General features: G+C 40.3%; 1 protein-coding gene across 8 annotated transcripts in view; it reads right to left on the bottom strand.

Annotated features, from left to right (window-relative positions):
- The window catches only part of LOC111267055 (uncharacterized), a 38,326-nt gene that overhangs the window by 10,840 nt on the left and 11,982 nt on the right, over positions 1-15,504 (bottom strand). For 6 of the 8 annotated variants that reach the window (XR_002684389.2, XR_002684390.2, XM_022845004.2 and 3 more), the window contains exons 4-8: positions 6,565-6,698; positions 3,727-4,110; positions 2,888-3,415; positions 2,341-2,606; positions 142-358 (exon numbers count right to left, since the gene is read on the bottom strand). Coding sequence is in view for 6 of the 8 variants with exons in the window: in XM_022845004.2 (XP_022700739.1) it covers positions 142-358; positions 2,341-2,606; positions 2,888-3,415; positions 3,727-4,110; positions 6,565-6,698 (1,529 nt within the window). In the remaining 2 variants the exon portion in view is untranslated. Of the gene's footprint in view, positions 1-141; positions 359-2,340; positions 2,607-2,887; positions 3,416-3,726; positions 4,111-4,663; positions 4,746-6,564; positions 6,699-7,574; positions 7,634-15,504 lie in introns of those variants that run through there. The other 2 variants (XM_022845011.2, XM_022845012.2) reach the window with 2 other exon arrangements.

Below are 15,504 nucleotides of genomic sequence, written 5' to 3'. Positions count from 1 at the left end.
AGGACGAAAACTAGAAGGGCTTCAGCATTGCAAGGTTCTCGTGTGACAAGTACTGTACATTAGATTTTACCTATCCATCGGAAGCTGCTAGAGAAGCAAATTAAAGTTAAAGCAAGTGGCTACCTAGCAATCTGCACCTACCTGTAGTTCCATTCATCGTCAGAACTGGTGACTGTGTCGTTCAATGGAGTCTCTCCTACCTTCCTAACGTCTCGATCAGCCAAACCAGCATCTGCAGTTCCTCTTCTTGCGTCTTTTGGAGTTGAGTCCAAAGACCCTACTGGTATGACTGTCCCAGAAGTCAGCGGTATATCGGTTCCCGCTAACATTTCGTCCGATCCGATCCCTGAACTTTTGCCTAGAATCGAAGGCAAAAGATAATAAAATAGAAAATACTACTTGTTTATATTCGTACTCTATATCTATATAATACGGTATTTTCAACATTCACGTTGATTAATCATTGAACGTTACGTTCCCGGTAGAGTGCTGTATAAGGTAATTTATAACAAGCCAGGGTAGCGCGAAATGCTTTTTTCGAAATATTGATTTGGTCGTTAATTTTAACGTTTATAAGAAATAAGTAAAGCGTTTTCCCATTAATTTCAGTTTGCGTTAATTTCGTCGCTCTCCAAATTCAATAGTACCATATAGAGGCAAACAGGGAAAATTAGGTCAACGGTATTGTAGAAGGCAGTCGGTGCTACAGAAAAATATACCAGTATAATCGCCAAAATTCCACATTATGTTGCCAAAAGAATTGCGAGAAGATATCGATTGAAGACACGTATGTCATCGGCAAGAGGATCCTAGATGATGGGCTATATGATCCAGAAGTGATGCTATGTGGGCCAGCATCTGAAGCAATTAACCATTCTACGAAGTGAACGCTTCTTCCAGAGAGGCTATGATTGCTACTAAACAAATCGACCCCCTTATAGTCATTTTCTGCCAAGTTAAACAGGTTAAAGGATGTGATTTATTACCTACTATAGGTCCATATGAAGTTCCGTTGCACAATACAAAGCTGGCTTTTAAATGACTTAGCTATTGGAAGATCCGTAAGTTCCATTTTCCGAACAAAAGAAGAACTCGAGCTAATTCAGGTTATTCGTAAATAATTATCTATGATTTGTGATGATAATTATTCCTGATATGGTGCTAATGTTGAGACTATTGTTTAATGCAACTTACCTGTCACGTCAATTAGGTCGTCAACATTCTTCTCAAATGCGACCGCATCTCTCATGTTGCTAGAGGCAATAGCACGTAATATTAATTTGATTAGACCTATTTCTGTTTGACTGTTGTGTCGCACTCTTCAAAAGGTGTCCATTTAAGTCTTTAGAGTTTTCTATGAAGGTGGCGTCGGTGGCGTCCGACGGTTCGCGTATTATAGACGCCGGGGTAATCATCCAACATAACTTATTGTAATGGCATACAAAACGGAACTTGCTTTCCATTTGTCTGTCGAATGTGTAACTTCGGCATAGGCAATTTACCGATAAAAAAAACGAGCTGCTTATTTTGCTTGTTTATCGTTCAACAACAATTCAATGGAATGCGAAAACAATATGCCCAGTTGCCCTATTTAGTCCCACACTTTGGAATTTCGTTAACGAAGAAAATCTGTAGTAATGTAAGAAAAAAAACATTGAAAGATTGACAGTATAGAAATATAAATCAAGCTTGGTAGAAAAGCAAAATTATTGATAGTTATAAAAATTAATTAGACGTATCCATGTTTCCGCTGTAATGTCGGTGAATAAAGGACGCAGGTCCTTCTCTAACTGATAATTGTTTCCTTGTCTCTCTTATTAAAAGTTCTTATATTTTAGAACATTCTAGGATGCATTGAAAGGGCTGCCGAGTAGTAGTCGGTCGTATATCTATCTTGGATAAATAATATTCTGTTGCCAATAGTTAATGAAATTAACTGGTGATGGTAGCGGTGCTGCGTAGTTCAATGAGTACGCCTAAATGTTATCGGCCGGAACTTTTCTAGCAAACTGTTTGTTGTTGGCGCAGGACAAAATCACTCTATATCGACATCTAGCATGGTTTCAATGACTCATTAGACAGAAAAAGCTTCGACTAGCACCTGCCGACATTTGCTAGTGTAAACAAAGGTGACGGGGTCTTCTCGTTTACAGAACCTTCAGATACTTCAAAGGTTACTTAAATATATATTGAAGAATATCTTTAAATCAAGGGTCTTGTTGAATGAGTCATCTCATTGATTCAACTTTCGCTTTTCGAATGGGACCCAATTCGTATTAGGCCGAGTAAAGTGCTCAAATGATATCCGAATGTGATTCGCGTATGCTTTCTAGAATTTACCTGAGCTGTTGGACGCAAGACGAGTAGCCTTATTCGGCGTTTTTGGAGCTCGCGGTGAGGAGATTATGAGCGCCCCATCTGGAGGACCAGAACTATTTTGCATGTGAGATGACTGGCTAATATGCTGATGATCACCAGGACGTTGATGGTGCTCCTTTAGCTCGTTGGATTCACCGTGATGGTCCTTGTAGTCAAGGCCCTCATCCTCCTGGTTAGTGAAACCATCAGGCAAAGTTTGGCCTACAATGGCCTGGATTGTCGAGCGTCTGTGAAAGTAACCAACATTTTACAACCGGCATTTATATTCCACCAAATCTTACTCCTAGGTGTCGATATTATTATTATCCGAAAGCCCGTGTATGGTGTTTCATGAAAATGTACTTTTAAAAATTTAATAACAAAATAAAACTATACTATAGAATTTATGTTATTGTTTGATAGATAACAGTTCCTATTATTAGTCAGAGATTTATATCAGGTCTGTAAGTAAGTGCACATAGCCTTACAACATGCGCAAAAGAGAGAGGTATAATAATTGAAGGCACACCTTAAGTCGATGCCTTGAAGATTGCCATGCCGTCTACAAACGGTGTCATAATCCTTTGGAGGGAGTAACAGGGGTCCCTGGTTAACTTTGCGTCCTTTGCCAGTCCCAGCCCCGGTGCCTGAATTGGCTTTAGAGCCAGCTAATTTCTCCTTCAACTCCTGAGCTAAAGAGTCATAGAGGCGAGCTACGTGCGGGTCCCGTGGTAAAAGTGAATCTGAGTCGTCCTCTTGCGAATGTACAGGGGCCCCAGATCCTGGTCGTTGATCTGTTTGCTGGCTGCTTTGGGACTGGTGACTTTGGCCTGAGATTTGACAGCCTTCTTGACCTTGAAGGTTGTGATACAATTGCTGCTGATGATGGGGCTGGAAGCTGTGAGAGCCATGATGAGCCGAATGGCCTCGAACGTTCCGATGAGCCTGACTTTGGAGGCCTACATACTGATTGTGATTGTTTAATAAATGGTTTCTGTCAGGAGGTCGTGTGTGTCGGGTCACGACAGCTGTCGGCAGGGCCTCTTCCTCACACACGCTGTGTATAAACAGCAAACGTAAATTCGGGTTAAGCACCGTTTACTTTAAACCCCGGCGATCCAGCTATTTGTGGTTCTCAATTATAACATCAAATATTCATAAATCGTTTCCCTAGAGTTATCCGTGTCGAGAAAATCCTATGCCTGTATTTAGTCCGATGCTTAAACTTACTAAAGATATACAATGTTCTCTTTGTTGCAAATGGTTCCCTGCATATGTCCATGATATGAAACTTTTAATCAAAATTTTTATTTTTTTTTGGATTGACATTCGAAATACTAACGCACTAACGTATTCGTAAGCACATACCTTCTTTCAAGATCATCAAGATGATCGTCAGCTATTTTATTTTCGATGTCGTCCATGTTGTCCAAGTCAGGATCATCGTCATCATCCGTACGCGTGCTGCGACCGTCGGAGCCTATTAATCTGTGTGAGCTCCCGGAACAGGTGCGTTCACCATGATGACCACTCAGTCCCAGCCCGCCTGTAAGAGGTGGATGGCCTCTAGATGCAGTCTCCCTTGGCGGCATCGGTCCATCGAGGTGCGCAGCACTCGAATGAAGACCAGGATCTCCACCGCGCTCGCCCAGCCGTGCCTCGACTTGTTCGAATCGACTTCTATTTTCTGGTCGTTCGACAAGGTGTTCTAATTGCACTCGAAGAGATGTCGCTGTCTCAACAGAATCGCACCTAAATTTCAAGCAAGCAAACAAACAAACAAACAAGGGGGAGTTTAATAAACGATTATATCGTAAAACGTTGTTTTGAATTAGAGTGTTTACTGTATGATGTGCGAATAATTAATATTTTTAATCCAATTCCCATGTATAGATTAATGATAGCGATCAATATAGTTGTCTCGACGTTTGATAGACCCTTAGTAACCAATGCGCTTCTATTCTAGTTATCGAACCACAACAAGCAACGGGTCTTTATCAACTGATCGAAACCAAAGAAAAAAAAAAAGGAAAACAAAGACATCAATTATGATTATGTCTATCTGCTAATAATAGTGCCTCAGCTGAATGTACTAAGCGGCTAATAAAAAACGTCAAAATAATGAAATTATCCGTATCGAGTTTGGTATTAGGCTGTTCACCGATAATGTAGACGTGAGCCCACAGTGATAGGACAACATGTAAAAGTCTGAGCGTTTCATCTTTTCCATCTTCATTTACAAAATATAACGTCAAGTGTATTAATGAATATATTGTTTTCGTAAAATTGTCTCTCATTGTCATACCTCGAAATAAAATCCAGCTTTTCAAAAACCAGTCTAAAATGTTCCATACCGGGGTAAGTATCTAGTTTTCTATGCATGTACGTTTCTGGCAAACAATCTCGAACTGAACCACTACCGAACCCATGATCGGCCGGCCCGTTTCAACGCATCGCCATTTCCCTCTTCCGTTTCGTCGACTATCTTGGCAAGACGTTTGTGTCGTTTACTGTACTGGCCGTTGTTAGAACGGCCCTTAGCTATCGCAACTGTAATCGATTGAAGCCGATAACGCGGGTGACCCTCGTCACCGATCGAAGTACTCATCCTCTGCTTGGACCGTCGTAAACCTGTGCGTGCGTAGGTTTTACGTAAAAACTGAATAGCGCTGATAGTGACACACACAGCAGTGGAAATCATTGTAGTATTTTCTATGGATAGCGACATGGGAGCGTTTTTTTGTAACGTTTTTTTCGCTGTACAACGATGAACTGCAGTCCCCTTAAAGGACATGCCCAATTCGGTCTATTCTTACTATATTGGTTTGCTGTTTGAACAGTGAGTCATTTAGTTCATCAGCTCGGCCGACGATAATGATTCTAGCGCTGGCGCGAGATTTGTGGTAAAGCCCGCAATTGTAGTAGCAGTAGAAGCCATAGTGATGTCCAGACGGGATTAACCTTTTCTGCAGTGACGTATCAAAAATATGAAAAAAATTAAAGAGATGGTAAGAAAGAAGAAAGATGTCGCTACTGTCGTTTGGGTCACCAACGCGGCCAGATGGATCAGTGCTGTCCAGGAACTTTTCGGTCATTGAAATCTTTTCTTCGTTGTACGGTTGCGAGTCGACAGGACGATCCGAGCAACAGAATGTCGCTCGTTAGACATAATAGGGTTGAGTACGCTTGACTTCGGAGCAACTTAGCCGTCAGTAGCTTCGATTTAACAGGTGATAACCGAGTCCTCTTTCTTGATGGGCAATGATGCCGTTCGTTGACAGCCAGCTGCAAATGGCAGCACCCAGAGTCAACTTGGATTATTTCAAGCGTACCGTCAGGTAACCAACCAATCGTGGAAGATTGCATTGAAGAAAATCAGACTATTTATTGTGACGTCTCTGCCGGAGGAAACGAGTAAATTAAACGAGAACAATTTCTAAGGCTTACACATGGTGCAGTCTACAGGCGCTCGAGTATATAAATATTGCTGGCAGGAAGTATTCCCTAAGTTCTAACGGTCACTATATCGTCTTATAGAGTAGTAACCGTAATAGCTTTGAGCTAGCGTCAGAATCCGGACCGTGCGAGTATTATCTAATGATCATCGTTTCGCTTGCAGCTACATGTCTAAAATAAGGTCTATTTTTATTCTAATTTAACAACTGACTCTCAAAACTAACCTAAACGTTTGCACTCTTCATATATGCAGTGAAATTGTGTTTGTACCAACACTAAACGATACTTTTATTCTTAATATGGGTCGCTTCATCTTGTCCAATTTCTATTATGACACAAGCCTCTAATTAACAGGTCAGCACAAGCCATTGTCATTAAAGACAGTAGCTAGGCCTACTTTTTTTTCCTTATTTCTGTATGTACTACCTCGCTGCTTTACAGATCTACTCAAAATACAGCGTTATAACGTATATATTTCGTATACACACATATCCTATACGCCATAAAAAAAAACTCTGATTTTTTATTAGCTAATTTGCTTTACACTAACTAGTTTGAGAATCATCGACTTGAAATTTTTTTATCAAAAGGCTTAAAGATTTTACACATATGGGACCTAGAGATTTGACACGGCGTTATATTTTATATGTAATATCTACTTTGGTAACGGTAAGGGTCACCATGTTGACTTTGGGTTAAGGCATAATGGGTCTATAGTCCGCTTCCCTGCGCAAGGCTTGTTCATGGTACCTGTATGCATGTACGTGATGCGGGCACCGCGTGACTGGATTGTAAACAAGCAGGATACAGCAGACAACATCAGCATGTGGGGGACGGGCTTGTGTGACACACGTTACTGCATAACCCGGGATCAGATGCTTTACCTGCAAAATCAAATATAGAGACAATGACATTATAATAATTACTTAGAGCATATCGCAAATGGAATAAACTTTGTTGATTGCAATAAGCCCACGAATTAGTAGACATAGAGAAAATATATCTTTCTATTTAACATATTCCATACGAATATGAAAGGTAGATAAGAAGGGGTAAACCTTGACCCGGAAATTACGCTAACATGCCAGATCGCTTTCTTAATTAGAGGCCTTCTTTTCAATCTTAAGCCATCTGTCTTTTTGAAATATTCAAGAATTTTTGCCAGTGCATCTTCATAAACAGACAAACAGGATTGAAATAGGCTTACACACCGTAAAGATCTTTCTTCTTAGACTAATTTTCCCAAGGTTTTGCCTATCTTTATGTCTTACTTCGCTTTTGAAGCACGTCCATTAGAGAAACGCGACTTCGTTTTGGTTTGGATGAGCCCTTTATCGGCCGTGACGTTTATAGCGATTTGTTAGCTGATATTTCGTAAACGGTCGTTACTAAGAGTAATACAACCTTCGCTTATGATGCGTAGAAGATGTAACGTTTAATTGTTGTTTCTCAAGCTCCCTCGCTGAAAGGGTGCATTTCAATTAATTGTAACTGTGGGAACGTAGTCATGCAGCCGACAATTCTGGCAATTGTCTTTAGACAGGATGGTTGACTGGATCAGGTATTTGTTCTTTTAGAATGCTCTCAATCAGGGGCTCCGGACTTTCTTTCAAGTCTTTAGCAGCTGAAACCGTGCCCGTTCCGTTCTCAGATTATTTCTCTGTGTATTACAGTCCTTTTGCATATGTACGAGTCGGATTGTCAATGGTTACAGAACGACGTCAACCTTTCTTTCAATGGATCTGTAATTCTTCACTTACCGATGCAGGCTTCATCTTGTCCACGCTGTATTTGAGCCTGTTTTTTTCGGCTTCGTTTTCGATTCTCTGCTTTCTCTTCGCGGTCAGTTAATTAACGAGACCCTGAATTTGCGTAATATGCATCCGATAGTTGTAACCAACTGCATGAGTGGTTTACACTGATCTATCGCGGTGTATTGAATCTTAGTGGATTGTAGCATGCGCATATGAAATCACTAGCACTCCTCATTCTTCTAGATTTTGTTTGAGTTTTTGAATGAAAAACAATTGCCTTTTTTTTAGCCTTTATTTAGCCTTTTTTTTTAGTTGAACCTGCACCTCTTTGCGACTTGACGTTCTAGCCTGTTCTTCACCATTTTGCGCGTATTGTCATAGGTACGTAAGTTTTGTCGCTCCCATTGCAGGAAGCCTTGCGTAAGGCTCTTCAAGGCAGGTATTCTTCGGTTGCGAAACGTTCTCTCTTCCACATTGGGTGACCAACAGAGTCTCTGCCACAACATCTAATAGCACTTCTAGATAGATACGGGTGGCCTTCTGTAGAAGGTGTTTGTCTCACATTAACAAACTTCTAGCTTCATCACTGGTTTCGGAGCGTCTGCTAACTACTTGTTGTATTATAGACATATGTATGTAAGTCGCAGCTGGTCATAGGTTGTTCGATAAGACCGCAGATTCGTACGTTGTTGTCCGAGAAAACTAACGAATTTTAACGCACACGTACTGCAACGCGACGCAGGATAGCGCAATATCGAAGGTAGGCTAGGTAAACAATAAAAGCGACCTAGTACGATTTTTAACGCAGCATAATACAATAATAAAGTAAATCGATTGCATGAACAATGTACTGAGTCTCCTGTAATAGAGGAACCGAAAAGAACATGTTCCAATGGCACAACAGTGTCAACTCCATCGGAATAATAGGAATAACATGGTAATAAAGCAAATACAACAAGCTGGAGTTCAGAATTTGAATTTAGGCTAAGCAGGCCTGATCTCGTTATAGTGTGAGAAAGGGTCACGATTAGAAGAGGAGGTTCGTAAACAAATAATAGTCTCGGTTAATTCAAGTGTGCATGTGTAGCACGGAAATTTCGCAAAAAGTTAATTACTAACTTTTAAAGTTTTTTTAAAGTCCCTAATTAGTTTTCGCCTTAGGTAAAAGTAAACGCATACTGAAACTGGATGGAAGCTTGGTGCCGGTAGTCATTTTATCCCAATATTGAAGCAATGCTTAACGGCAGTATCGGATGTGAAACTTGTGTTTTTTTCGTTTATGATTACCGCTTCCATCTTCCATAGAGATAGGCTTTCCGTTTCAAGGACACGATAGATTCCTTTATCTAGGCAAGCAAACGTTTAAAGACCAAAGTTGCTAGGAGCCCTCTGAAGATAGCTGATTTTTTCGAGGCTGCTGCTAGCTATGATTATTAGGTAGAATCAACAATTCGTTATTTTACGCATTTTATCACTCTTAGGTATTTTCACTAGAAATCGGAACTACATCTTCGGAATAAAGTTCGTAGTAAGTTTCTTTTTTTATTGGATACACCTTCTGACTGTTCCCTTTGTAAGAGCAAGATCTTGGAATCATCTTTCCGATACAAGATTTTTTTCAGATTTGTAGGTATATACTTACCCTATTATTTGATTGTGGCATAATGATAATAGTATAATATAATATAATAATAACAATAATAAAAAAAAAACGCTATTTTATCTATACTTATGCAATGGGGTAGCCTTAGCGGGAGCGGTATTTTCTATATGTGGGCTGCCTAGAGACTGACAATGGTCATAATCATCGTCGCTGTTGTGCTTGTTACCGAAATGTTTACCAAAAAGTCGCTCATCTGTGACATCAACATTTCATAAATTTTATTAAATGTACAACCGCAATAATACGTTATGAGCTAAGGGAACCCTGTGTGAGTACAGATGCAAGCCAATCGCAGTAATCAACAATAATCCGTCGATTTTTCCAGCAGCCGTGTCGCTGTTTCTGTAGCTTATAGTGTAGTGGAGTGTGGGCAACAGGAAACCCGTCCGTAACCATGATGGCTTGAGGTCATCCTACGCTCCGCCTTTTTGGGAAGCAGCAACCCCAATTCGTAAGAGCTAGAAGAGCTCTACTAGCTCGTCCATTGCTTCCCTTACCTCCGTGTCGGTGGCATTAGAGAAAACAGACTTTGCGAGATGCTAAAGCTCGAACATCCGCCGAACTTTAACAAAACCGCTTCCATATTCTAAAATTTATCCCTTGTCTCCATTTCAGCTAGTTTCTTCCTATGTTCTTGTCACTGTTTCCGCCTCCGAAGTATCGCAGACTCGTCACTTTCGCCCTCTACCTCGGAAGGCATGTTAGAAAAATGCTTAGATAATTAAATACGTGTGTATTTGTGTGTGTGTGTGTGTGTGTGCGGATACAGTTCCAAAGTGAAAGCGAATCGCCAGTTAAATTGAATTTTTCATGTTTCCGATCTTCTTGTACAAAAAGTTCTTCATATCTTTGTGCCACTTTCACTTGACTTATCAGTTCGTTTTGAAAAGCAACTTTAAATAATGGCCGCAAGTAGTTATCAGCTTCTGTAGCAGCAGTTAAAACGTATCAGCTACGAAATCGTAGTGTAGTTGTCGTAAAAATCCGAGTAATGTTACACATCATCCTCGGTTTGTTCAAAAAAAAATAAACGCTGTCTTATTTGGCTGTCAACCGAAGTAGCTAGTGAGGGAAGCGTCATTTGAAGTAAACATGGGAACGACAGATATCGCGCTAAACGTTAACGTAAATACATAATTACTCAAGACTACAATAACAAATTGAGGATAATAACTTGATAAAGCTGCCGCATTTCCGTACCTTATACACTTCGTTGTACTTTCATAATGTATGTTCTACGATGTAATTAATTTGTTATCGCATGGAGCGCATTAGCAGCAGGTACCAGATATCCTCAACTTCAGGCTTATCATCATCTAAAAGGCCGCAAGGGCCGCTGTGCACAGGGTTCTCTATATCGCTGCCCTTGCGGAATACGCTTGTGAAAGAAATCCTGCTAGGATTGTTACAGTCCGTTCGATAGTACGTTACACTAATGTGTTGTCATTACGCTGGATAGATAGAAACGGTGGATAAAAACGCAAGCCAAGCTCATGTACGATTTCCGCCAGCTGCAAAACTTCAATACATTTGTGTTTCGCAGACATAACACGAACAATTGATGAAGACAGCAACAAAGCTTTACGAAGATTTACTAGAAATCATTCGTTCCGTTAGAAAGATTTCGTTCAACTCGAAGATGTGAACTTATTGTGAAAAGAAATTATAACTTTTGGCAATGCAAGCATTATCTAAAGTCAATTCAACTTGGTTACGGCTTACCTATCAAATCTTGACAAGTATATTCTGAATGTCCAAAACAACCGATTAGGCTTTCTTCCTACTACTACTACTTATTAGTTCTTTCGGAAAATCTTGTGGTTGGTAAGTATTTCTGAGGACGCATTTCGAATACAGTTTGTACTTCTAATCGGGCTCCAAGTTCACTTCACCACGGTCGAAGCACACAATAATAACCTTTGACAGCTCCCGTATTGGGTGAACTATCTGTGCAGCATCGTGTGTGACAAAAAAAGAGCCCGGTTTGATGGAGCCCCGTTTTACGAAGAAAAGAAGTGAATATTTTACATGAAACTACCTAATTGGGAAATAGATCGTAGGATTTTCGTGTTTAGCCATGCCCATGTACACCCAGAACTTTTACCCTATTAAATTTTTCGAGCCTTACATGCAGTACTTCCGCTAAGCGCCACTTCAGACGACTGACTTCCAGAAAGAATGCAGGCGTGTCTATTTATGTTCGACTTTGAACCTTGACCGCCTCACGCGTTTCTTTTGACACAAATGTTTGCTACTTGACCACTATGACATCGCCGACACGAAGCAACACCTTCTCTTTGGTAAGAGCATGCCGTTTTTATTGGATGCTGGTTCAATTACGCCCTGTTCAGTGATTGCTCATTCTCTCAGGGGCTAAGACATTTTGTTAAACTATAACATAAAAAAAAAAAAGATCGAAACTCGCCATTTGGCGAAGTTATTGAGGATACCATGTTTAGTTGTTAGAAGTGCAGTAGGCTGTTCCTGTATTGTACCGTACAGCATCTTAATTGAAATGCTACGTTTGGGGCCCAGATTCGCTCAAATCGTCACGGTATCGGGGCTACCTTCTGTCGTTCGTTATCTCAGCCGAAAAACTCTTTGCAGAATATTGGCCACTTCCAGAGAGTATGGTCATTTAGGGTGCGATATGGTCATATTTAATATAACATTAGTCTAGCCACCTTAAGGTCTTCAGTTAATAGCCAGTATTGATGGGGACATCGCAGCTATTTTTTTGTTTCTTATATGGTCCAAAGCTTTGTTCGAGTTCCTTTAATTCTTTTAGGCGATTTTACTTTTTCGTAATGGTTATAAGTTGGAGTTATCGCTTGATACAATCGGTCACCACCTAACCCAACCTTCGCGATAATCTCGATTGGTACGTTTTTCATGCGTTTCGTGCTCCCTATGCTCACCATGGCGCTCAGCCTTCCATTACAATTTTCTATATTTTCAATTGTTAAGCTTGCGCCCAACCCGAAGCTCATCTCTGGGCTCGGCATAAAGTTGCTCCCACAGCATAAGGTAAGAAATATGTTCGGTGGTACGGGCGTCATACTTGGCTCTCTGACGCATATGCTTGAGGCCTTTTAAACCATCATTTTCTTCTTAGTCTTGGCCCTTACGTCCCCTCCCAGAGCGAAAAGTCGAATTAATCCACCTCTTAGGCCGCGTTCATAGCTTCCTTTAAGGCTTTACATCCGGGCAAGCATCCGCAACCGTTTCGACTGAGCGGAGTGGTGACCTAAGTTAGCACTTATCTACTACGGAGAACATGTGCAAACTTTGTGATTAACCTTTCCGCGTACCCAGGGATAGCTCAGATAGGATAGATTAGCCGGTAAAACAAGACAAGAAGTCACCATCTGTTCAGAAATTAGGTTCAATCTATAATCTGCATGAAATGTTTGTCTTGGCTCTTTTTTGCGGAACATCAGCTAGCCGCCTGTGTATATATTTGATAGGCAATATGTATCGAAAGCGACCTTCAGTAAATAATGCCAAACGACCGGCTAACCTTAACGCTGTTTGCTTGACAGAAAAAATCATCCTAATTTAAAATTTACGATTCAACTTTTTTCCATTAACTTTTCGTATCGGTTGATATGCCTTAAGCTCTAGCACGTCAATATCATTTGTATATATGGTTCAAGTAATTGCATAACTTACCTAGTTGATAGGTTATCGTGAAGCTGATAATATTAACTAAGGGCCTTGTGTAACCAGCCTTAATTAGATCAATATAGCTTATCCAGATCTTTCCCTCGAGTAGTACTTTTAAGTATTTTACACCATCTTCTTGTTTTGTGCTATGCCGATAAAGCAAAAACAATTCATGAACACGGAATTCGGACCACGGACAGATGTAGACTGAATTTCGTTTTATAACCCTGTTTTCTCTAAACTGTTTATGTAGATTAGTTCCATGCAAGGATATGTTAGAGATATGTATGCCGGGTCCTTACTCCGTTCGAAATGCTAGATAATTGCATACGTTAAGTAAGCAATATCAATAATTCGTCAATATCAATAATAATAATAAAAAGTAAGCAAAGAAATAATAATTCGGCCGCTTCTTCACATACTCGGAAACTAGATAAAAATTCGATTACTAAACCAATTAATAAGTAGTATTTAGTAACTGCTGGTCACCATTAGTTCACTGGGCAGAGTGAAGATTAACTTTTCCTGACACGAGCTAAAGGAAGATATAAATTAAGCTGCGATATATGCTTCCATATAACAATCGACCCCTTGTTGTGGCTGCCTTGATAAAACCCTTGCGTATGTTTTAACTCCGGATGGCGAACATACCGGATAGCTGTATCCAGAGCGTCTGTTGGCCTTGCCATTACCATTACGGCCCCCTCATATGGAGCGCTTGGCGCGAGTCGCCCCTGAGAACAATGTTTTGTAGGCATCTTTTATGGTTGACTTTGTGCTTAGAATGGCATCGGTTATAAACGCTCCTATTCAGCCACATTTTATCTTCTTGTTATAGAATTGCAGCAACAGGTGTATGTTAGAAGGCTATACACCCTTTACACAGAGCAGTTGTTATAGCTGAGGCCTAAATTAATGTTTTATTTTTCTTAGATAATACAATTGTTTTAAAAAATTTGCCACGTATCTGTATTTATCGAATGGGCCGTTAAAATCAACACTGCCAGGAACATCAATTTGAACAAGGGTACATGAACCTTAACCTAACGCTCATATGTCTTATTGTACCTAGAGAATCGACAAGATTAAAACGTCGATTTATAATGATGTACTCTTTCGCTAGCTTTGTTACGGGCTTTCTGCTCTCCGAAACGTCCCTCAAATTTCTTCAAGAGCGCAAAAACTATGTTCACCTCGTCAACTAAATATGTTCAGTTAACAAGTCCATTCTCTTCGATAGTACGGGCCTTCTGAAAGGGAGCTGAGCCTGGCTAAGAAAAGCCACAAACATACTTAGCCAGTATTGCCATGTCCTCTTGGGATCAGCAATATATAAGTTCAACACAAACTAGTTGGGCTGTTTAGGTGCCTTGTCAAGACGACAACATCCAACTGGATCATCAGCTATTCCTCGGATCACGTACGAGATCAGTCGGACGGCTAAGTGAGGTGTCGAGTGGCGTCCATAGCGTAAAAGTGCAGGTTCATTCAGCCGTCCTAGCGGGCTGAAATAGCCACTTTGGACGTTACTGAAATTGGGCTTCATTGCGCATATGCTAGATTGCGCGTTTTCGCGGGTTCAAATGATGCCAAAAGATATGTTCATCCGGAATTGAGCCTCATCCTTTTCACATGATTGAAGCTCCAGCGGGTTAAACCTCTATTCGTTACTGACTATCTGTTAACGAAATTTTTCTGTAAAATACTGAAATTTCCCATTTCGTTAATTTTACCGTATTGCAGATGCTCGGCAATTACTTATCGACGGTGTTCAATCAAATGAACAGCCACTTATAGACAATTCCCTTTTTGGGTAATGGCTTTACAACCGGCGAATGTCACACATGTTTATCCAAATATAATGGTATTTAGGTATGTAGTGAAGTGGCATCAGTATGTAAAATCAAATATAAGTGCCATAACCAAGTAGCAATAATAACAGAGAACAGAATTTTTTTCTTCTGAACAATTGAAGTCATTAAATAGTAACAAATGAACAGGAATTAAAAAACGCGTCTATATTCTTTTGCATTATCTAGTCGAAACTCTGCGAAGTTGCAATAACCACTTCGAAATAATAAATAGTCATAAAAACTAATTAAAAAGCCAGACCTATTTCCCTTTTTCGTTTGTCTCAGGTCAGGTTTTTTAACGGTCTCCTTAGATGTATCGGCTGTGTTCAGTGTGTAAGCCGATCTCGTACCATTTCACCAAATGTTTATTGCAACGTTCTCCCTTTTACGTTTGGTACTGCAATGAAGCATTCGTTCTAACGGATGGTCCTGTCCAGAATAAAACAAGTTCCTATGCTCGATTTCGAGCCTAGACCGCCCTTCTATCCCTACGGTTAGTAGACTAATACGTTTCCATTGCTGGAAGACCCACATGTTTGTTACTGTCACCCAACCAGGCGCTTTTCGTGAACGATTGACACATCTCATCTGGGTCGTTTATTGAGTCACTTGCTGATAGAATATATTTTTCATTCTATACCTACTATACAAGGTTGATCTGATTAAAAATGTATAATTTTTTACCACGACAATATGGGAGCTCAACGAGAAAAAAAGTTAGTTCAGGCAAGTGTTGAATACACGTTCAGCATTT

This window comes from Varroa jacobsoni, unplaced genomic scaffold, assembly GCF_002532875.2.
Source record: "Varroa jacobsoni isolate VJ856 unplaced genomic scaffold, vjacob_1.0 scaffold_1142, whole genome shotgun sequence".
Taxonomy (NCBI): Eukaryota; Metazoa; Arthropoda; class Arachnida; order Mesostigmata; family Varroidae; genus Varroa; species Varroa jacobsoni.
Note: the sequence above shows the minus strand (reverse complement) of the source record. Positions and strands in the feature narration are given on the sequence as shown.